Source organism: Amblyomma americanum, chromosome 2 (genome assembly GCF_052857255.1).
Source record: "Amblyomma americanum isolate KBUSLIRL-KWMA chromosome 2, ASM5285725v1, whole genome shotgun sequence".
Classification (NCBI taxonomy): domain Eukaryota; kingdom Metazoa; phylum Arthropoda; class Arachnida; order Ixodida; family Ixodidae; genus Amblyomma; species Amblyomma americanum.
Window position 1 is genome coordinate 159047288 of NC_135498.1, and position 22395 is coordinate 159069682.

General features: G+C 49.0%; 1 protein-coding gene across 1 annotated transcript in view; it reads left to right on the forward strand.

The window, feature by feature from the left end:
- Positions 1-728: 728 nt before the first annotated feature.
- LOC144120164 (uncharacterized) overlaps positions 729-22395 on the forward strand; it is a 38334-nt gene continuing 16667 nt past the window's right edge. The window contains exons 1-3 of the mRNA XM_077652591.1: positions 729-771; positions 9362-9471; positions 9661-9726. Coding sequence (XP_077508717.1) covers positions 729-771; positions 9362-9471; positions 9661-9726 — 219 coding nt within the window. The remainder of the gene's footprint in view (positions 772-9361; positions 9472-9660; positions 9727-22395) is intronic.

The window sequence follows — 22395 nt, forward strand, 5'->3', positions numbered from 1 at the left end:
ACTGAGGCGCGCACGTAGCCCAAGTGGGGACTCGAGGCATAAATCCAAAGGCACTACTACCTGCACCGAGGCAGAATTCACAGAAAATCACGCACCCGACGCAAGCGCACACTCGTTTGGTTATGATTGAAACTAGTGAGGCAGAGCGCCAGGACCGGAACTTGCAAGGGAAGAAAAGGTAGCGTTGGCGTCTAATCAGGTGTTCCTTTTTCTTTTTCTGGTGCAGCTGTTGTCCTTTTCTTTCTTCGCGCAATGAAGAGGTTGCTGTGCCTTCACACGGAACAGACATAATATATCAACCAGCGCGTAGCAACTTGTGAATTTCGCCACCACTGTGCATGTTCCTTTTTTTCAGCCGCAGCTGCACCATCAAGGGAAGAGCAGTATAATCCGACGATCCGTAAAATTAATGACTTGGCAGCTGATTCTGCTGTCGTCTGGTCGTCGCGTGCTATGCTGCAGCATTCCTCGTCAATTCTCGATGCTTGTCAACGCGAGTGTACTCCTGAACAAGTGTTCAGGAAGCATTCATGAATATATTGGGTTTGTGTTCAATCATATATATGCTGTGCGCAGCTGGAGGCCTTGCCTCCAGTTACGATATTATTCGCTGCTTCCGTTTTAAAAAGTGCCTGCAGCTCAGTAATCACACATTTGAAACTGACTACGACTTGGGCGGCGGAATGGCAGTCAATTTGGATTGGTCTAAATTTTTACTTCTGTTCGCCATGGTCACTTTGGGAAAATGCTGCAAATCAGACCCTATGGATGGTACGTAATTTTAAAAAGCTCATTTCAGTGTTTTTTATTTCCTTAAAACGGAGCCTTCTCCGTAGCTTTATACTTGCTAGGGGACGTCCACAGGTGTAGCATCAAAGGCGGAACTTGAAGTGATGAGCGAACATGGGCTCGCTAAAGCGACACTTGCCATTTATATCCTCTCAAAGGACACAAGATATAAAGAGAAGAGCAAAATAAAACTAATTCACTGTGTACCGTGAGAGCGATAGTATCCGCCATGGTTGAAAAATTATGCAGGACAGGGTAAGGCGAGGCGTGGGCATAGGCAAGTGATGGTGCACTTGATGCCAATATTGAAGTCCGGCGCGGCATTCTCGCATAGCATTAAATATATATGAGATCCCAATATCTTGAGAGTGTATTTGATCGCCCAAGTTGTTGCTGAACGCGAAAAATTCGCGAAATGCTGTCCTTGCAGCAGCCGCTCTTGTGCCTCGCCCTGCTTCCTCCCGGGCTGCTGATTTAGGAATCTCTTTGAAGGCGGCCCGCAGTGGCTTCGCCTAGCAAACTGCTTTTGGGCCAGTAGCAGCCGCAGAGCAAAGCGCACTGATCTCTCCTACTCGCCCAAGCTTCCCTTTCCTCTGCATCTCACACTTTTGGGAATGCTCGGCAGGGAGGGAAAGGCGAGGTCCCCGTAAGAAAAACACACACAAAAATAATGTTGATAAGCTCAGCTAATCCAGGGTATACAAAGCGAAAGCTGTCGGCGTTGATTGTGTTCATTGGAGTTGGTGTTAACGTTCTAGACGCCGATGAGTTTGAGAAAAGGAATGGCGCGTAACTGGCTCATTGGGTTAGTGGACGCCGCAATCGCGCTTTGAGGTACGTGCTGGTGAGAGAGAGATATGGGCTGCATGCATTAGTGCTGACAACGTTGTGGCAGGGTTGCAGGGTGGGAGAGCTGCCTATCCAGACGGAGGAAGACGGTGGCTTCCTGGCCTTAGAGTGCTGGGATCTAGGAGTTCTCACATATGTGTGAGCGCTCCTTGCACCGGGGGTATCTGTTGCTGAACTGTCGTTGTCGCTTCAGATGACGCGGTTGTTGGTGGTCGTGGAAAACATTAATGGGCAGACACACTTACAGAAGGCTATCCATGAGCTGACCCAGTAGGGGCCAGGGCTTACAAGTACTAGGTGGAGGTCACTAGTTCGGGACCCCGGAGGCGTCGGCCGCCGCCCGGCCCGTTGGGCCTGTAGGTCAGAGCAGCCGAGCAAGATCGCCTCCCAGTCCTCCCGGTTGGGTTGGGGTGAGGGGAATAACAGGGCTAGAGGGGCAGGCCCACACCATGTCGTAGATGTCGGAAGACTTCTGCGCACAGTGCGGACAGCTGCTCAAGAACGAAGGGTCGAAGTGTCTGAGAGCTACCGGGCACAGCAAAGTATTTGTAGACAGGTGGAGCAGAAGCCGCTCCTCCGCCTTCGAGAGACCTTCACACGGGCGGGTTTAAAGGCTGTGGCCAGATTGATAAAGTAAAACAACGTCTTTGAAGGTGTAAGATGCCATGAATTCGTGTTCCTTATCGTCGGGGTCGGAGAGGAATGCCCGGTGAGAGAGCGCGCGGGCGGCGGTGTCAGATGACTTACTTCCCTCAAGGCACATGTGAGCAGGATCCCGAACGATAATACGGTGAGCGGGGTTCCAGGTGCTGGGGTAGAGTGAAAAAAAGAAGAAAGGAAGAATGTGCAAATTGAAAATTGTTTTTTGAGGGAAAGAAATGGCGTAGTATCTGTCTCACATCTCGGTGGACACTTGAACCACGCCTGAATAGAAGGGATAAAGGAGAGAATGAGAGGCGATACGCAAGCGGAGGCGCCGTTGCCAAGGCTACGGCGCAGCTGCGGTCAAATGAAGGTCAAACTGCAGCCCTCGGCGAAATCGCCGTCGCTAGGCCAGTAAAGCTTTCGCTTTAAATCATGCCGGCGAACCGCAGGAGACTGGGATGGTGGTGGTACTTTTGATCCAAAGAACTTATCGAAGCCCCGACTGCTCCAGACGTGCTCAATATGTAACAGAGGTGGACCGATTGAATGACCGGCACTCGCTATACTAGTCCCTCAAACCTGCTTATTTGTTCCACAGTGATCGTATTTATCGAACAAAATGCGTTCTGTAAATACGCCAGATGTCTTAAATATTAAACATTTCCACAGAATTGACTGTCTTGTTTTTATAACTTATAGTGAATTATGACACGCCTCCAACAGAAACATTTTTAATTAGAAAACCCCGCGTTTCACAGTCGGCTCGGCTCCTACTTCAGGGGCGACTGGGGTCCTTGGCTAGCGTCTTTAAGTATCCGTGTTGGGACAGTACAGGACGAAAGAAGGAGTGCGACGATGCGAAGTGTGCGGGAGGAAGAGAGGACGTTGTCACTGGGGTTAAGGCTGTGAGTCAGGTTTCTGTGCTGTGCGGAGATGGTCGCTTGCGCCTTTTCTTCTTTTGTGGACTGCAGAGCGAATTCCGCAAAGACAACCCGGATGCCAGCGCGATTTCAAGCCTTCTTTAGCTGGTGGGACACAGCGTGTACTAGGGGGGGGGGGGGGGGTGCAGAAATGTTTGCGGGACGCGAGTTCTAGGAAAAAGTTTTATTGCATCTCCACCTCGCTACCAAGTCGTCTGATATCGTGAAGAGAGGAAGGTGCATTTAGGCGTTAAATGCCTTCGTGCATTATCACGCGACTGGGTAGCCAGGTGGAGCTACAATAAGCGTTTTTTCTAGAACTCGCGCCCGGATACTTTTGTCTCCAGCAGTAGGTATGGAATTATGGCGGTATGGGTATTGGAATTCGATACACTGTCGCGCTTCCTTTTGCATAGGCCCACTTCTCTCAGGAGCACCTCTGCCAGAGCACTGAAAAATACCAGGGGAAAAACCCGCCGCTACCAATCTCTTTATCTGCAAATCAAAACTGGGGCCAACTTCATGTGAGCATGATCTTAGTGCATCCCTCGTTGCAGCGATAGCGGGACTGCGTTTGATCACACTTTCAGTGCGCAGATTATAAAGGTAGCGCACATATTTCTGAGCGAGGGGTGTACTTTCAACACAGGTGGTGTAGGTCAAAGGTTAAAACTAATTTCAGGAATCTGAGCTTGCTTTCGGAGGCAAGTTCTTTGGTCAAGGTTAAGCCGAAGAGGGTCATCTAAAGATGTTAGAGATGAGATGAATGTGGTCACCGTTATGTTCCCCAGGCTGCAATTTGAACAGCATGAGGTAGTCCTCAACGTACTGGAAGATCTGGGTTGTCCTTAAAGTGTTCAGTTCGTCTTCTAAGTTCTTGTCGTGGCGTGCCAACAGGAGGTCGCTGAGCACGGTTGCGGCATAGCGCCCGTGCTCAGCGACCTCCTGCTGGCTCGCCACGAGAGGAATTTAAAAGACAGATTGTACTCAGCGACAGCTCTTCTACGGAATCAATAGAGGGCATCGTAACCCGAGCGTCCGTAACTCTGCCATTCCGCTATATAGTGCGGCCGTAAGACGGTGCGGCTCGTCGACTGGAGCGTTGCTCTCTCCCCGGGTGCTTCAATACAACGCTGGTGTACGTGTTCCTGTTAAATGGAAGCTTCTTGAAAAGGACGTGCCAAGAAGATTCGTTTAATCAAAGAACTATTTCTCCCTGTGCTCTAATTGGCAGTTCTGTTACAAATATGCCTTAAATAACGAAAACTCTGTTCAACTGCGCCGGAAGAGACGGCGTGTTTCGGCTCCATAGCTTCCGCTCCATTTCCTGGAAAGTTTTTGCGGAGTGTAGATATTTTCATTATAAACTGCGCATGCGCTAGTTTCCACCCCATAGCAACGAGTACGCCAGGCATCCGTGACGCATAGGGGCCCTCTATAGTGCCATGGTGGTCGGCGCCGCGCAACACTCTTTTCCTCGCACTTGCCAGCTGCGTGAGAAAGAAAGGAGAGGTGCACAAGCTGCATGTGTGACGGGATTAAACTGTCATTGCTACCGCTCGTGAATTGCCCATAATAGGTTTTGGCTATCATAACCAACCTAGGTCCCAAAATGGACGCTCCTGCTACACTCAGCAGCCATTTGAGCTGACAGTTCACCTCCACGGTAAAGTATCTATAAGGAGCTCTAGATGTCCCTCGCGTCCGACAGAAGCGTTTGGCGTCGTTCCCCACATATACCTTCTTGAGATCAAGATACCTTTCAGCTGTTTTCATGTCTGCTAGCACAGGGCACTAAGCAAGAAAAAAAAACATCGAACCCCAGCATCAGTCCCGCTACCCACGAAACAGCTCAAACAGCTTGGGAGTTGCAGTGAAGTGTGACAGTTGTGCGTCATTTCCTCTCCCCCCAGAAAGCATCGACCTCATATCTGAAGCGCAGCCAGGAGAACGGTGGATTGATGCATGGAAGTGGAGGGAAGACGACGGAAAGGGGACTGAAAAGGACAGAAGGTTGCAAACAAATGCTTGTTGTAACCACAGTTCATATGCGACAGGTGGTTAACGAGCGTGGCAGCCTACATGCCTGCGACGTGAATAACACTGGGCGTCGGTATTCGGAGTGAGGGCAGGCACTCTGCCGTCTAAAAGTACGTCGTAGACGATACAACTGAGGGCGGCGCAGCCGCATGTACGGGCTGAAATAATGGCGTAAAAGATACTCGGGACGACGTTGAAGGCGGATTGGCCTACATATACACGCTTATCGCCTGGCTCGTAAATGACCCTCACATGGCCGTTATCATACCGCTGACATCCTTTGCACGCTAACGTAACATTTGCCCCGCTCTGCCGGGTGGCTCAGTGGTTAGGGCGCTCGACTACTGATCCGGAGTTCCAGGGTTCGAACCCGACCGCGGCGGCTGCGTTTTTATGGAGGAAAAACGCTAAGGCGCCCGTGTGCTGTGCGATGTCAGCGCACGTTAAAGATCCCCAGGTGGTCGAAATTATTCCGGAGCCCTCCACTACGGAACCTATTATCCTTTCTTCTTTCGCTCCCTCCTTTATCCCTTCCCTTACGGCGCGGTTCAGGTGTCCAACGATATATGAGACAGATACTGCGCCATTTCCTTTCCCCAAAAAACCAATTATTATTATTATTATTATGCCCCGCTCTGGTTGGCGTGCAGGCTCAGCCTGATGAACGAATGCGGCGCCGACCCCAGTAGAGGCCGTGTGTATACATACCGTCGTGTCATTTAACTGGACCGGAGAAAAAGGAATGAAGCACGCTGTCTGGTATACAGCGGTACTATAGAAATGCTTTGTGGGAGTTTATCGTTCCACTTACTACGGTCGTTCAAAGATTAAAGAAAATCGTATCTGCGACCGTCGTGTTGAGCCGCGCAGTAATTCCATTAGATTTGAGATGTTTGCAGTGGTTGTAACAAGGTTCGTTCCGCTTATTTTCAGAGATTTCTGTATAAGTAGTGCGATAAATTATGCCTGTATTTGTTTATTCGACCTCTGACTCGCTCTTATAAAGGAAAATGTTATGGAGATAAACTTCTCCAGTAAAGTTCTCGAGCGACCCCCCGCGGATAGCAGTTAAGTATAGCAGTTAGTAAGTAAGTAAGTATTACGCAAGACATTTCGAAGCATTTCGAAGCTCAGTCGGTGTTGGCAATAATTACGTCTTCCGCGCGCTAACGCAGCTACACCGGCTTGGCCTAAAGACTCGTTTTATATGACACGATGATAGGCGGACACAAATTCACAAAACCTGAACAAATTGATCTCACTGAAAAAAAAAAAGGAGTTCGGGCAATAAAACATGCACCGTTTTATGAGGATACCACAAAAATAAAATTGAAAAAGACGAGTACAGACTCGCAACAAGTTACTCCAGAGCGGTGCAAGGCAAGCTAGGTTCATTTCTCACACTCGCTTATCTGCCCAAACAGGACTACGCCTACCCTCATCGCCGTGATCCACATTGCAAAGTTCCTTTCTCAAGCACTTAATATGGCCGTCATTAAACCGCTCACACACTTCCACGCATATTTAAGCATTTGCCAAAACAACACATAACCGTAATGAAACTGAGTCAAAAAGGATATCTTACAAGTATCGGTGTAAACAACTTTTGTCAACAGTTTGCAATACAGTGTTTCTATTCCATATTTTTCTTGACGTTGTTATCAATGCGAACCAGCCTCTAATAATAACTTTACGCACTGCATATAACAATTACCAGACGAAAAATTTCTACCGAACAACTTTCCACTGTTGGCTGGGTGGCCGGAGACTAGTGAAGATGCTGCTAAGCAGCTTTTTCTCCAGTCCTCTTTTTTCGCCGTTAGTCCCTTCTTTGGTAAAAAAATAAATACGTTGATTGATATTGGCTACAAGAGTGCCACACTTGGCGATAGATGGCGCGGAGAAGTATACACGCGCAATTCCAGGTTAGTGCAATACATCCACATCGCCGCGTGCAGCGTACGTCGCGTACTTTACATGTAACTTAAATCGTTTCAGACGACGTGCCCGTAGCCGCTTAGAGTTCCCACGCATGAATGTGCGAAGTCTCTATGGTCGAGTAACTAAATCTGCCTAATGGCGGGAATGCGGTTACCTGTATGCGGTCCTCGAAATTTTTCAATATTCGCACGCCAATAGTTCTCAGAGCTGTGCATACGTATTTAGCTGCATAATAATAGCAGTGCTGAGGGACGTGATGAAGCATGTGAATCCTTGTAGCTTGCAAGATAGTGATTTAAAATGTAAACTTGCAATTTGCAACAATAGTGTTATGTGCCTGGATGTAATTGGAGATTTAGTGTTTTCTGGTCTGAATAACGACATCTGTGTTTTGAATTTCGGCAGCGCGATTATGCTCCGTGCTATGCGATGGCCAGCTCTGGCCATCCGGTTAGTCAAGCAAAATCCGCGTGGCTCTAGGTGGTACGCCGGCACACCACCCAACACACTCAGTTTCCATCGCAGATCTAACGTTACCGGTGTCTTGACTCGGCCGCCAAAAGCCAGAGGCAAGCAGAGTGCATGACAGAATTTCAAGGGAGACATACGCTGTCCAGTGACATCTACCCGTCAGCGCAGCTAAAGCGCAACACAGACGCGCGGTTCATATCCAGAAATTCTGGGCAAAAGCATTTTTAAACAGAAAACAGTTTACAAACGCAATTTTTTTATATATAGTAAGGTTTCACTATAGCAGTAAATAAATCCGCACATCTTCTCTTGGAAGGCATGAATTTCTTTATTAACTTTTTCCTTTCATCAAAAACATTCCTTATTGGTTTTCTATGGCAGTCTTAAATACTCGATGCGAGAGATGGAAAAAATTTCAAAGAAAGATTTTGTTACGCACAAGAAGACTGCGCCATGGTCTTCATTATTTCCATAAAAGTACATTAAAATATTTCAGTATTCCATAATTTTTCCAAGAATGTTGGAAATGTTAAGTGCTTAAACACAGTCCCAACTTTACACTCCAAGAGCGGCACCCAGCAGAAGCCCACATACCTCCATCCTTCATAAGGCTTTCACAAAGATAATCCCTTGCAGCAGTACTAAAAAGCAACGGTGACGTCGAATTCAAAGCGCAGTAGGCCGATGAGCTGTCCTCAAGAAGCACCAGCCACCTCTCCACACCAGACCCACGGTAGGAGCCTGCTGCCCACCAGGCGACCCACCTAAAGCACCTCCACCCACTCACCTCCGCCGACCCTCACCCTCCAGAAAAATTATTTCGTGTGTGCACAGCCTTCGCTTAGAGTGAAATCAGTCATTGCAGTAAATAGATCACATTCAGCACACAAGGTGAAACAGATTGCTATCGCAGCTATCTCGCTTAAGTTTTCGTTATCATCCTGCCAGTTTCCTCTTCATGCGTTTGACCTGCATGAACGCCTCCTTACTAATTTGTAGTATACGCAGATCAGCGCACGACCAAATGGAAAATAAGGCTTCAAAACATTCCATGCGAGGTTATTGTTACCACAAGCTGCAGTTATGTTGGGTTCATCAAGATGCCAGTTCTGCTCCGCGAAAACACTTGTGCGCCTAGAGGCATGAATAAAGAAATCATTTACCCACTGCATGCCTAATGCAAGCACTCGGCCCTGGCGTTTCTCATATCAGGACACGATCTCAACGTTCAGCCACAGCGCATGTGCGTGATATCTTTGTACTACTTCTTCGGAACAAGCGCGGGTTAATGGCATTCTAGTCGAATTCAAGAGGAAGAAATGGGCTTGTGCAGGGCATCTAATGCGCCGGCAAGATAATCAATGGTCCTTAAAGGTAGCGGAGTGGATTCCAAGAGAAGGCAAGCGTAGCAGGGGGCGGCAGAATGTTATGTGGGCGGATGAGATTAGGAAGTTTGCGGAGATACGGTGGTCGCAGTTGGCAAAAGACAGGGTCAATTGGGGAGACATGGGCGAGGCCTTTGCCGTGCAGCGGGCGTAGTCAGGCTGATGATGACGATGATGGTTGGCAAAGAAGTTAAACTCACGAACAATAACATGGTCTGCGCGAAGAAATAATGGGGCTAGAATAGGTTTAATATGAGTAATTTCTGTTTTGATAACCCTCCTTTTATCTCGTGCTCTTGATATGTCTACGCTTTTTTTCAGCAATGTTTGTCTCGGCGGATATTGGCCGAGGGATCAACTATTTCTTCAACAAATGCTCGCATATTTTCTTGAAGATGAAGCCGTATCCACACTCTTCATTAATTACCAAGGTAACGTATATATTTTTAACGTTTTAAAGGAGCCGGATCGACGGAATGGCTTCAGCGCATTTAAGTGTTCGGGCTTCGCGGAGGTAAAAAGAGGTGCATTGTCGTTGCTACCTCGGAACAAGACGTATATATCACAATTAGCCTCTTATAGTCCTGCGCTATTAGGAGGTGTTGTTTCTTTTATTCCAGTTCCTGAAAAGCACATGCGAAGCAATCGAGGTATGCGAACAACTCTTCCATACACAGGACTTTAAGGTGAGGCACGCCTTATTGCCAACCGTGGTACGATGACGCAGTTGCTTATCCCTTACGTCTAGCCATAATTGCTCCGGCTGGGTGATCACCAAATAATTGAATAACCTCATTTTCGAATGTACATTCATTTTAGACATTTCTTTGACGTCATCGCCTTTTTATAAAGCTCCCACATGTGGATTGGCACTGGACAGATTCTTACGCTTTTAGGGTACCAAATGTACGATGCAGCCGCCGCGGTGGCTGAGTGGTTATGGCGCTCGGCTGCTGGCCCGAAAGACGCGGGTTCGATCCCGGCCGCGGCGGTCGAATTTCGATGGAGGTGAAATTCTAGAGGCCCGTGTACTGTGCGATGTCAGTGCACGTTAAAGAACCCCAGGTGGTCGAAATTTCCGGAGCCCTTCACTACGGCGTCTCTCATAGCCTGAGTCGCTTTGGGACGTTAAAACCACGATAAACAAAACCATAAACCAAACTAAATGCACGATGCCAGGATCGCCTCATAAGGCTGCTATTCTAAGAGCAAAAAAAAAAAACTCGCCGTCAGCTCATTGCAACATTATACGAGCACCCATCTATGCGATTACCATTTCAAAAGTTTTCATACATAAAGTTTAGAGCCGCTAACTCTATTTTAATGATTATTGTATATCGTGAAAAGTGTCAGGGTTCTAATTTAGTTAAAGCGATTAAAGAGCGAAAGCATGGGAAATATCAGTGCACAAAGAAGATAGTGTCCAATGCACAGCGACTGTGTTGTTTGCAGTTTAAAGGGGGGAGGGGGGGATACTCGGCTGCGGCGATAGCCTAGTGCTCTCGCGCAGCGGCCTACGAAGGTGATCTGTGGATATTGATTTGATTTCTTTTTTAACGAAACAAGGCGTCCCTGTTGCTAGGCAACGGCACAAGACCCAAAGATGACAAGATTTTTGGTTGGTGTTGGTGAGCGTATGAGTGCTTGCGCAGTAATACTCTCGGTTGCATTGTGCAATCTTGCATTCTTGTAAGACAGCCTATCTGCGCCAGCAGCAATCACTCGGGTCCTGGAGAGGGGAATACGCTGAATGAGCCGTTAGTTCGAGCTTTGTGCCTTCTGCCTTTCAACACACATTCGCCTTCAGTCATTCGTCGTTAGGGCACAATGGAGATATTATCTTTCGGATTCGTGCTAACCGTTCCGCTCAGTTTTTCCACAATGACGCTTGTTCAGTTTCCACAACACCAGTTCTTCAGTGTACTTATAGCCAGGGCTTAAAGTCAGGCCCCCACCAGTATTGACAAAAGATATGAGACCCTCACGCTAGATTGTATGGCACCCTTTATTTTTGTCAGTGGTGGAAGGAACATTTCTTCTCTATCGTTTCGAGAAATTCGTTGTGGCTTTTAATAAGTATCGTTAATATTTTCTGGAACCCCAGACGGAGAAATATATAAACGTCAGGAACACTACAAAAAGGCCGGAAGGAAAAAGAGAAACCCGTGCCCTAACACCATGAGTAAGTCATGAGCTCGCCACTCACATGGAAGGCTTCACAATAACAACAAGCACTCTGCAGAGCATGGGGAACTCTTATTTCAGGTCTATGTCATAAAGTGAGCGAACAATGATATTGAAAAATGATTTCTCCCCTCTTTGTAGAAAGATATGCAAAACAAGCCGCCAGCCCCTTTCTCTTCATTTCCCTCCCCGCCTGTGGTCGTATCACCAGAGACCCCCCCCCCCATAAATGAAGCCAGATTCTAGGCGTAAATCCCCACTACTCCATTAGCCTGAAATGTCATCCCATTGTTGAGCGGAAAAGACAACTACAACTAAGGGTAAATTTAAAATACCAATACGTGCGTATAGAGCAGAACACGCAGCCGCCAGCATAGGTAAACAGCCAGTGGTGTGCACCCGTCTTGCGGAGTTCATGGAGTCTGATCGCCCCGGATGCGTGTCGCCGCACCTTCTTCAACTGGGAGAAAGCTGGGAGAAAGACTGACCACCATCACTAGCCTCACTACGCCCGCTGCAGGACAAATCCCTCGTTCATTACCTTCCAGTTAACTCATATGCAGGCTGCCGGCACATTCTCCTCGCAAACTTCCTAATCTCATTCTGCCCATCTGGCTTCCTGCTGCCACCTGCACCGCTTGCTTTCTCAAGCAGTTCCCTCTTTAACCCTGAACAACTCTCGGTAATCTCGCATACGCATTATATGCCCTGCCCATTTCTTCTCGATCTCGACTAGAATGGCATTAACTTGTGCTTTTTCCAAAATCCGCTCTGCTCTCTTCCTGTTTTGTTAAGCTTGCACTTTTTTTCTTTTTCATTGCTAGATTCGTTGTCCTCAATTTAAGTTCCACCCTTTGCTAGCCTTCACTTTTCTGAACTATAGGCGCGTATCGATAAGACTGCTGTTATATACTTTCCTCTTGATGGATATCGTTAAACTGCTCTTCATCTCCTGATAACTGACTGCCGAAAACACCACCCTGGCTCTACTGAAGACGGCGATTGAAACGAGAACAAACGTAGCCCGCCTATTGCTACCAATAAGAGCCGAGTGAAGTTCCAACTTAACCGGCTGAAGTAAAAAGAGAGCAACCATCGAGTGCGTATCTCGTACAAAGCAGCGAGTGGCAACTCTATCTCAAACCTTTCGCAGTGGACCTTATTAACAACATGCGAAAGTTATTAAGATGGCACGTATGCATGCCACTCCTCTCTCTGTCCTGAAATCATTCAGCGATAATGTGGAATCATGTAACGGTGATGAAAGGTCTTTGATCGTGTCTCACACTCGCAACTCCTGAAATGCTTTATACGCATCATTTTTATCAGATGGATAAAATTATTTCTTATTAATAGGAAGCCATTTGTTGAGGTCAGTGGTGCCAGATAAGATTACTGCGTGTAGACTCAGGCTTACAACAGGACCCCGTGCTGAGCCCTGCCTTGTTCTTACTCGTATGTTACAAAAATGACATAACTGACGGGCTCGAATAAAATGGTAAGGTTTTAATGTAGTGAAACCGAGTAGACGTGAGAAAGCATGTGTTTAGCCTGGTTGGCTCATGGTGTTGCTTTGATATGTCGTCGCCACATCTGGCGATGATACTGTCACCGATAAACGGTTGAATCACACTGAACAGTCCTAATTAGACATGCTGGGCGTGCAAGACAACATGGAGCTCGAGCGAGGAAGGTGACAAACCTCTAGCCCCTCGAATGCCCAAGGCATGGCAAGTCCCAGCTGAAACAATTGGGCCGCGGTATTACGCCACTGGATGGATTCGCACTGTGGCGATATAAGTTCGATACTAGCATTAGTTGACGAAGACGACGATGTGCAATGCACAGCACGATACTGTGTTGCAGTTTAACACGACGCGTGATCGACTGCGGCGATAGCGCAGGGCTCTCGTGCAGTGGCCAGCGAAGCTGATCTGTTCGCGCCGCTGCCGGCTCAGAACCCAGTCGCGGCAATATTTATTTTAATTATTTACGCTCACAAGACCAATTAAAGGTCAAGCTTCAGCAATGAAACGGCTTTTGCAGTTTCAGTAAGGAGTGGAGCTTCCACTCTAAACAGTGCTACAGTGTATTCATTCGCAAATCACTGCCGCGTGTCCTCTAAGGTATTACGCCCTGAAGATGAGGTCACACTGAACTGAGCCTTAAAAACCGTCAGGGAGAGGTGCGAAGAGTGGAAAATAAAAATAAACTGCAAAAAACAGTGGGTACAATACCAAGCGAAAATAAAAAAAAACTGTCTGTTGATTATAAGCTAGGTGGCAAAGTTACTTAACTAGTCACTTTAAACCCGTAGGCGTCACCGCATCAGAAGACCTAAACTGTAAAAACCACATTATTAATGTGCGCAGATAAGCCAAAAGAAAGCGACGGATTTTAAGGCGGAGATGAAAATGCAGTCTTTGAAATGCGAAAATTACTGCCTACTTAACCTTGTAGTGCGTCTCATGTTTGAATGCGCGAGCGTTGTATCAGACCCATGTTTAAACTAGATCAATTGAATTGAAACAATTCAGAGGTGATCCGCAAGATCAACCTTTTCGAAATTAGCACAAACGGTTCAGTCACAGCTGTGTTAGGTCAACTGAACTCACTGACACTATTCCAACGGCCAATGTGTACTAGGTTAAAATGCATCCACTCGATTTACATGTAATACTTCAATACAGGCACCGAACGTTGTATCAATCACGTTCAGTCAAACACAGTCTCCCAGATCAAATCATGCCTCTGACTGCGAGAATAGACTTTTTTTTAATATTCTTTTTTTCCACCCCGATTGAAGGAGGAAACTTGGTACCACGCGAGACTGTAAAAATGGATTACCCGTGTACATATGAAAATGAACCTACATAGAATTACACTGCGGCGAATGGTAGCTTCTTGCCCATAGTTGCTTGTGTATAGTGTATTCCGCTCCACTGGATTGTATACAAATTGCTAATATGATTTATTCATGATTCATAGTTCGTTCTTTTTTGCGCACATTTTTTTATTTTTTTACAGTCCTAAGTCTGCATTATTAATGCGCTTGAGGCCCTATGTACTGGTATGCATTGTGTGCTGTGTGCAGGGAGCGCATTTTGTGCCCTAGTCTCCTAGTGTACAAAGCTGTAACCGTAAATCCACACTACTGCGGCCTCGTGAGGAAACAGTGTCAATTAATAAATGTAGTGCACATGCGGATCAATCCTTTGTGAACCTCACTGCCGAAGCGATAATGTTGTACGGTACTGAGAGCCGCAGATTTGGTCTAAGCTAATGTATTGTTTCATCAACGGCCTTGTTTCCATGCATCAATGCATAAACACGGGCGTGACGTATTGTTTGGGGTGCAGCTTTATAATTTAAGCTATGTCATCACATATTAACAGTGCGAATCTAGTAGCATTAGTGAACGGCTGCTTGAAAGCCATTTTTTGCTGGAATTCCCCATAGTTTTAAGTAGTGGACACCAAATTTTCGGAAGAATATTTTTTTTCCTTTCTAGCGATGCGCTGCACGATATACGTGAGTCACAACGTGGAATTCATCTATGGGAGTTGAATACTTTATAACTGGACATATTTCTCACGTCGCTTCGGCTTAAAATGCCGAACGGCGTCAGTGACGCGAGAGACGCGTTTAAGTTCCGAGAGGCATGCATAAAACAGTGATATAGCCGCTGCATGTTCACTTTTTGGCACTCCAACTTTAGGGCAGGCGTGCATGAGGGTCTGTGTGAATTAAAAGGAGGAAAATAGCACCCAAACTGGAGTTTTTGTGACTCTTGTAAGTCGCAGTCGTCGCTCGGCTTTTGAAACCGAAACCAAAAGAGGATAAAAGAAACAATCAATTATAATTTATATACCTAATAATAATAATATTTGGTTTTTGGGGAAAGGAAATGGTGCAGTATTTGTCTCATATATCGTTGGACACCCGAACCGCGCCGTAAGGGAAGGGATAAAGGAGGGAGTGAAAGAAGAAAGGAAGAGGAGATGCCGTAGTGGAGGGCTCCGGAATAATTTCGACCACCTGGGGATCTTTAACGTGCACTGACATCGCACAGCACACGGGCGCCTTAGCGTTTTTCCTCCATAAAAACGCAGCCGCCGCGGTCGGGTTCGAACCCGGGAACTCCGGATCTGTAGTCGAGCGCCCTAACCACTGAGCCACCGCGGCGGGTCAAACCTCTCGTATATAGCTCTCGTTGGCGGATTCCGCGTGGATATGTGTGTTTTGCAAAGTTCTAATCTAAAGAAAGAAAACAACTAACATACGATGTGTCGACTTCTTTAAACGAATGGGATACCAGCTGTCGGTCTATTGGAAAAAAATAATAAGCAGGGAAGGCTCACGAACGCAGGATTATTTGAGCTGTCACACTGTAAGGGTCTGAAGTCGCATTGTAATTATATTCGTATATAGACACGCATAAAACAAAGGAAGAATCAGTGTAACACAACCAATGTACGTGATTGCGCACACAAAGAAAGTGATGCTTGGCAGTGGAACCTAACGAGAAAACACATCTGCATGAAATGGCAGATGCGTACAATGCACACGGCAGAGCGGAGGAGAGTGCGCACATTACACAAGTCTCAGAAGCATTTTTGCCAGGAATGCAAATAATATTTTTACGAAGACCATTCGAATTGGCTAGCGTTGCTGCCAAACCAAACATGGATTGAATATTTTTTTTCTTTTAGCCGCTTGGGTAAATAATCGTATAGAACGAATGTTATTGCAAAACAAAATGCTTTCGAAAAGAAGTAGAGCTGAGTTCCTTTTACCCCTTTCTCTTCTTTGATGTCAGCCCGAAGGGGAAAGGTAGAAGTTGTTGGATGCCGACGTCTTGAGGTTCTAAACTTGCTCAGTCACATTACTCGTGGAACTTCAGGAAGTAAACTGTTTAATCACACATAAAATAGTTAAGACAGAACGGAAGGTAAAACAAGGAGAACAACTATGTACATAGTGATTGATCCGCAGAGTGACCAGACGAAATCAACCCCCGGTCCCACCAAAACGTCTTCTTTTAATCCCTAAGTCCCCGCCCTCAGTGGGGACACCAACCAATTAGGTAAAAACACAAGCACGCATCCAATCAAGGACCGGGGAAAGGAAAACACATCCAATAAAACACATGGGAGAGGAAAACACATTGAAAAAGAGACAGAGGAGCGTAAAACACGCCCAATCAAAGATTGGGGAGAGGGGACAGGCCATTGACACGAATACTAACAATTCCCCTCTTGGATCACTCCATCCTCCCCCGCGGGGCGGCATGTTTACTCGCTTAAAGAGCATGCGAGGGCCGCACAGATTGTCGAAAGCCGTCCCCGAGGGGCCACTTAAGGCACCACCGCTCCCCAATTCTTTCTGATGCCCCCACGTGCACAGAAAGTGCCTGGCAGTCATATGGAGCTGATAAGCGCTCACAGTGAACATGAGGAACGCGTCTCCAAAATTGCCTCCTAGCCACACACTGAACGACCGCCGCCCGGGTAAAGGCCTTGGGCAGCGTCGCCGCGGTAGGGATGAAAGGCGACGCGCGCCTTCGTTGCTGCTTCTCGGAGCGGGGCTGAGAACAATGGGGCCCGGCCAAGCTGGGTCGCCTGTGCACCCCGAACAACCCTCCGTCGCCGTCCGCTTGACTCATTAGTTCCATGTGGAGTCAAAAGGAAATGGATCACAGCGTACGCACTCTTGTCCAAGTGTGCTGCATAACATCTTGGAATGAAGCACACACAGAAAACCGAACAGACCAACGTGCCGCGGGCCCGGAGCCGAAGAAGCACCACCTGTCGCTGCCGAACCATATGCGTTGCCAAAGCCTCAGGGTACACCTCCATAAATGACATAACTCCAGGCCCCGGATACCCCCACGCCTCTAGTTGGCAGCTACGAGTCGCGACATTGCATGGGCATTAGCGTTTTGCTCCCCCTTTTTGTGCTCGACCCGGATATCCAATCTCTGCAGAGCGAGTGCCCAGCGTGTCAGCTTGGCGCTGTGCGGACTACTCAGAGTCAAATATTTGAGCGGGTTATGGTCCGTTATGACCCTAATTTGTGCGCCACACAACCAGACTTCAAGTCGCCCTAATGCCCAAATGATGGCATAAGCCTCCTTCTCGATAGTCGCCCAGCGGGTCTCAGCCGGGCTTAGCTTTTTGCTCAGAAAAGCGATAGGCTGCTCGCGGCCCTCGTCATCGCACTGGGCAAGGCAGGCACCCACCGCGTAGTCCGAAGCATCGGTTGCGAGCACGAACTCCTTACTTGGGTCAGGCGCATGAAGTGAGGATGCGCTCTTCAAGCAAGCTTTCACCTCATCAAAAGCTTTCTGCGCCTCGTCATCCCATGGGAGCCGCTGCGGTGTCCGCCTGTTAGTTAAGCTCGTCAGTGGGAGCACGACGCGAGAATAGTCGGGGACATATTGTCGGTAATAGTTAGCTAAGCCCAGAAAGCTTCTGAGCTCCTTCTTTGTTTGGGGCCTCGGCATCTCGTCTATTGCCTTGACCTTTCCTGGATTAGCGCTGTGCTTCCCCGACCCAACCACATTGCCCGAAAATTCGACTTCTCGTCTCGCGAAATGACATTTGCCTGCGTTCACGGTGAACCCGGCAGCTGAGATCGAAGCGAGCACCGCCCGAACGTGCCTCAAATGCTCCTCCCAGGTGTCTGAGTAAATCGCGAGGTCATCTATGTAGGCGCATGCGTACTCGCGGTGCGGTGCAAGTACCTGGTTTATGACCCTCTGAAATGTCGAACTCGCATTTCGAAGGCCGAAGGGCATGACCCTCCATGCGTACTGCCCCACCGGAGTGACGAATACCGTGAGGGCCTGTGCCTGCTCGTCAAGGGATATTTGCCAATAGCCTCTCAGCATGTCTATTAGGCTGATGAAGTTGGCCTTCGCTACTCGGAACAGCAGCTCGGACGGTAGGCTCATCGGGAAGGCGTTCTGCTCGGTTATCGCATTCAACTTCCGATAATCGCAGCACAGGCGCAGCCGCCCATCTTTTTTAGCGACGCAAACCACTGGGTGAGCATGAGGACTCTCAACGGGATATATTAGCCCCCACTCCAGGAGCTCATCTACTTGCCTCTCCACTTCCTTCCGATACGCCATCGGGACCTTGTACGCATGGCCAGCCCGTGGCTGAGCACCCTCCTTTAGCACGATTTTGTGCGCTCCTAGCGTGCATTTGCCGGGCCTACTGCTAAAAACCTGGCCATTCTTCTCGATCAGTGCCTCTAGTTCTCTGCGCTGCGCTTCGTTCAAATATTCGAGAGCACCCGGCGGCAGCGCGTCGCCTGGCACTGAGCGCATGGGGAACGTGGGCACGTCGCCGAACTCCGCGTCGCCCTCGAATATCACCCCTACTACATTCACCCGTGCGTGGTATGCTCTGAGCTTGTTTGCGTGGACAGTCCGACATGCGCCATTGTCGAGTTTGATCAGATAACTCTACGGGCGCGTCTTCCGCATTACCGTCACAGGCCCCGTCCACATGGACATCAACTTTCCCTCGCCATCCCTTTCAAGCAACAACACCTGCTGCCCATCTGTAAATTGTTTATCGACAGCGTGCAAGTTGTATTGCCTAGTGTACCTGCGTTGCGCTACCGTGCTGTTGTTACTAGCCTTTGCGTTTGCCTCGGCCAGCTTCTCGCGCAAAGCTGACAGGTACTCTGCCGCCGGCGTTGCCAAAGAATCTGGTACCACCCAGTATCCCGCCCAAGTTTTTTTGGAGAATGGATAGCGGTCCGGTCGGTATTCTGCCATACATTAACTCAAACGGCGACTGCCCGGTCGTCTCATTAGGGACCTCTCTGTAAGCCCAGAGCAAGAATGGCACAAGCTTATCCCAGTCACGTCCGTGCTCCTGAATAATCTGGAATAGCATGGATTTGAATGTTCCATTCCAGCGCTCGACCAGACCGTTGCTTTGAAGGTGGTCCGGCGTGGAGAACCTCGGAGAGGCGCCCAATTTTCTGAGAAGCTCTTGTGTAAGCTTTGCGGTACAATTTGTGCCCTGGTCACAGCACACTGTTTCAGGTACTCCCAGGCGCGCGAATATTTGCAAAAGAGCGTTACACGTGGCCTTAGCGGTCAGCGCTTTTAAACACACGACTTCGGGCCAACGCGTGTTCATGTCCACTACACAAAGTGCATAGCGGTGCCCTCGAGCTGACGGTGGTTCTATCGGTCCTATGCAGTCGATGTTCACCATTGGAATGCGGCCTCTGGTCTAACGATCGGCGCGATCGGCACTCGATCTGCTGTGCGTGCACGCGACTTCACCTGACATGAGTGGCATGAGCGGCAGTACTGCTTCACGTCGCGTGTGACCCCGGGCCAGAAGAATGAAGCCTTTATCCGCTGAAGCGTTTTCCGCTCGCCGAGATGACCTGCCCACACTGAGTCGTGCGCCATTTTTAACACCTCTGCGCGTCGCTCGGTTGGGAGGACAAGCTGAGTACATGGATGCCCAGCAACAGGCTCCTGGTGGAACAAAAGCTCGTCCCGGACCGCCATGCAGTGTGTTCCCTCTCTAGCCTGAACACACGCTTCCTGGAGTGATTCGTCTACAATCTGCGCCTCGCGAAACCGTTGCCGCGTCGTCTGTGCCACCGCGGTTTCCCCTTCGCTGCAATCTGCTGCTACCGCGCCCGCTAGAACCTCGTCAACCCGCTTCTCCCTCTCTTCGATTTCTTCGTCAGAACACTCGGCTTCTCCCTGTTCTTGCGCATGGACACGATAGCTCAGAAGCTCCTCATAGTCTTCGGGAGTGATTAACGCGCTTATCCCAGTTATAAGCTCGTTGGTGACTGCACAAAGTATGCCCCGCTCCGACGGGTCAAATGATACTCGCGGTGCTCCCTGAGTTGTTACTAGGGGAACGTACGCCAGCTCCGCGACAACCTGCTTTCCGAAAGCCCCGGTGAGTTTTATTGTTGCCCCCGCGCATTCATATCGCGGCACGAGCGACCTGCGGATGACCGTGATGTCGGCCCCTGAGTCAATGCGCGCACTTATAGCGTTCCCGCTACTCAACAATGTCACCTCTACGGCGCTGACCTTATCCTCCGCGGGCTGCCTTTCCACTGAGCCGTGCACTGTCTCCCTGTCATGCAAGGGGACCGATATTCGGGCGATTACTGATTTCTGGTGTGCGCGTCCGCCCCCCATGTCTGGCTTTTCCGCGGTTTGCCTTTTCGGGCAAAATCTTGCGATGTGCCCATGCCCGTGGCAATGGAAACACTGTCCACGTCCCCGGGGCTGCGTGTTGTTTGGTCGGGACTGGGTTCCGTCGCGCTGTGTTACCTCGACTGCCTCGTTCGTCGCCATCGCCGCGCTCGCTGCTTTCCCGACCTTATATCTTCGGCTTTCGTCGTAGTTTTCTGCCAGCGTGACAATGTCACAAGGTTTTAGGAACCCTGGCTTATCATTTAGAGCAACGTGCGCTCTCGCCTCTGACCTGAGGGCTTCCCTTAGTCGGTCCGCGACAGCTAGCAGTTTGAACGCCTCTAGCGAAGTTACCTGACAGCTCTTTAAATAGTATTCCAGGTAGTTCTGCAGGCGTACCGCAAACTGCTCCCACGTCTCATTTGGGTTTTTGCTCGCGGATGAGTAAAGACGCTTGTATTCGGCGGCAGTGAGCCTCAAGCCGTCTAACACTTTAGCTTTCAGGAGTGCGTACTCGCTCCTTTCCTCTGCGGACAACCACGTGAGTAGCATGCGTGCCCTCTCGCTTAGGTGTGGCAAAACTAGTCCAGCCCACCACTGGGTTGGAGCTTCGTATGACCCCAACGTGGCCTCTACGTCCTCGAACCACCCCGGTACCAGGGCTTCTTGAAGCGGCATCGGCGTGAGGACGCCTTTCATAAGGTTAGCAAATTTCAACCTTCTGTCCTCGTCCAATCTTCCGCTCGCTCCCGCTCTCTCACCAAGCCCACCCGCTGTTCCGCTCTGCTTAAGATTCAGCCTTGTATTTTCCAAAGCCAACCGCTCCTTTTCCACCGCTAGTTCAGCAATTCGTAATTGCACTTGCAACTCGGTCATTTGTTGCACCGGCGCGCTAACTGTCAGAGGGTACGTCGGACCCTTATTTGCCTGACTCGCGGCTGCCAACTCTCCGTTTCCTGCCCCGTTCTCCATCTCTTTCTGTTTAACGCCGTCACTTCTCAAAACCCAAGGCTTTGGCATAAGCACAAGCCCGACAGAAACAGAAAGGTACTCGCCTGGCTACCGAAGCTCCGCTTTACGAGGCTGCCGGTGCCCCGGCATGGAAGACTGGCCCGGAAGTTGGTCGCTGCGCCGCACGGTCCCGGTTGGAACTCGTCTCCTTGATCCGCGTCGTCGTCGGCTCCTCCTGATCAACAGCGCCCTCCTTGACTCTGGTCACCTGGTTCCTTCAGCTGCCCGCTGACTTGGACCTTCAGCGTCCGGTCGGCGTTGACCAGCTGTCACTCTTGAAATCTTCTCCTCTGGACGTGCCACGCTATAGCTCGTCCGCCGCCTTGTACTTCCGCCCTCCTTCAGTTGCCTCAAGTAGGAAGACGTCGCAATCCTGTCGACTGCGCCAGTTGAGTTCCTTTTACCCCTTTCTCTTCTTTGATGTCAGCCCGAAGGGGAAAGGTAGAAGTTGTTGGATGCCGACGTCTTGAGGTTCTAAACTTGCTCAGTCACATTACTCGTGGAACTTCAGGAAGTAAACTGTTTAATCACACATAAAATAGTTAAGACAGAACGGAAGGTACAACAAGGAGAACAACTATGTACATAGTGATTGATCCTCAGAGTGACCAGACGAAATCAACCCCCGGTCCCACCAAAACGTCTTCTTTTAATCCCTAAGTCCCCGCCCTCAGTGGGGACACCAACCAATTAGGTCAAAACACAAGCACGCATCCAATCAAGGACCGGGGAAAGGAAAACACATCCAATAAAACACATGGGAGAGGAAAACACATTGAAAAAGAGACAGAGGAGCGTAAAACACGCCCAATCAAAGATTGGGGAGAGGGGACAGGTCATTGTCACGAATACTAACAATTCCCCTCTCGGATCACTCCATCCTCCCCCGCGGGGCGGCATGTTTACTCGCTTAAAGAGCATGCGAGGGCCGCACAGATTGTCGAAAGCCGTCCCCGAGGGGCCA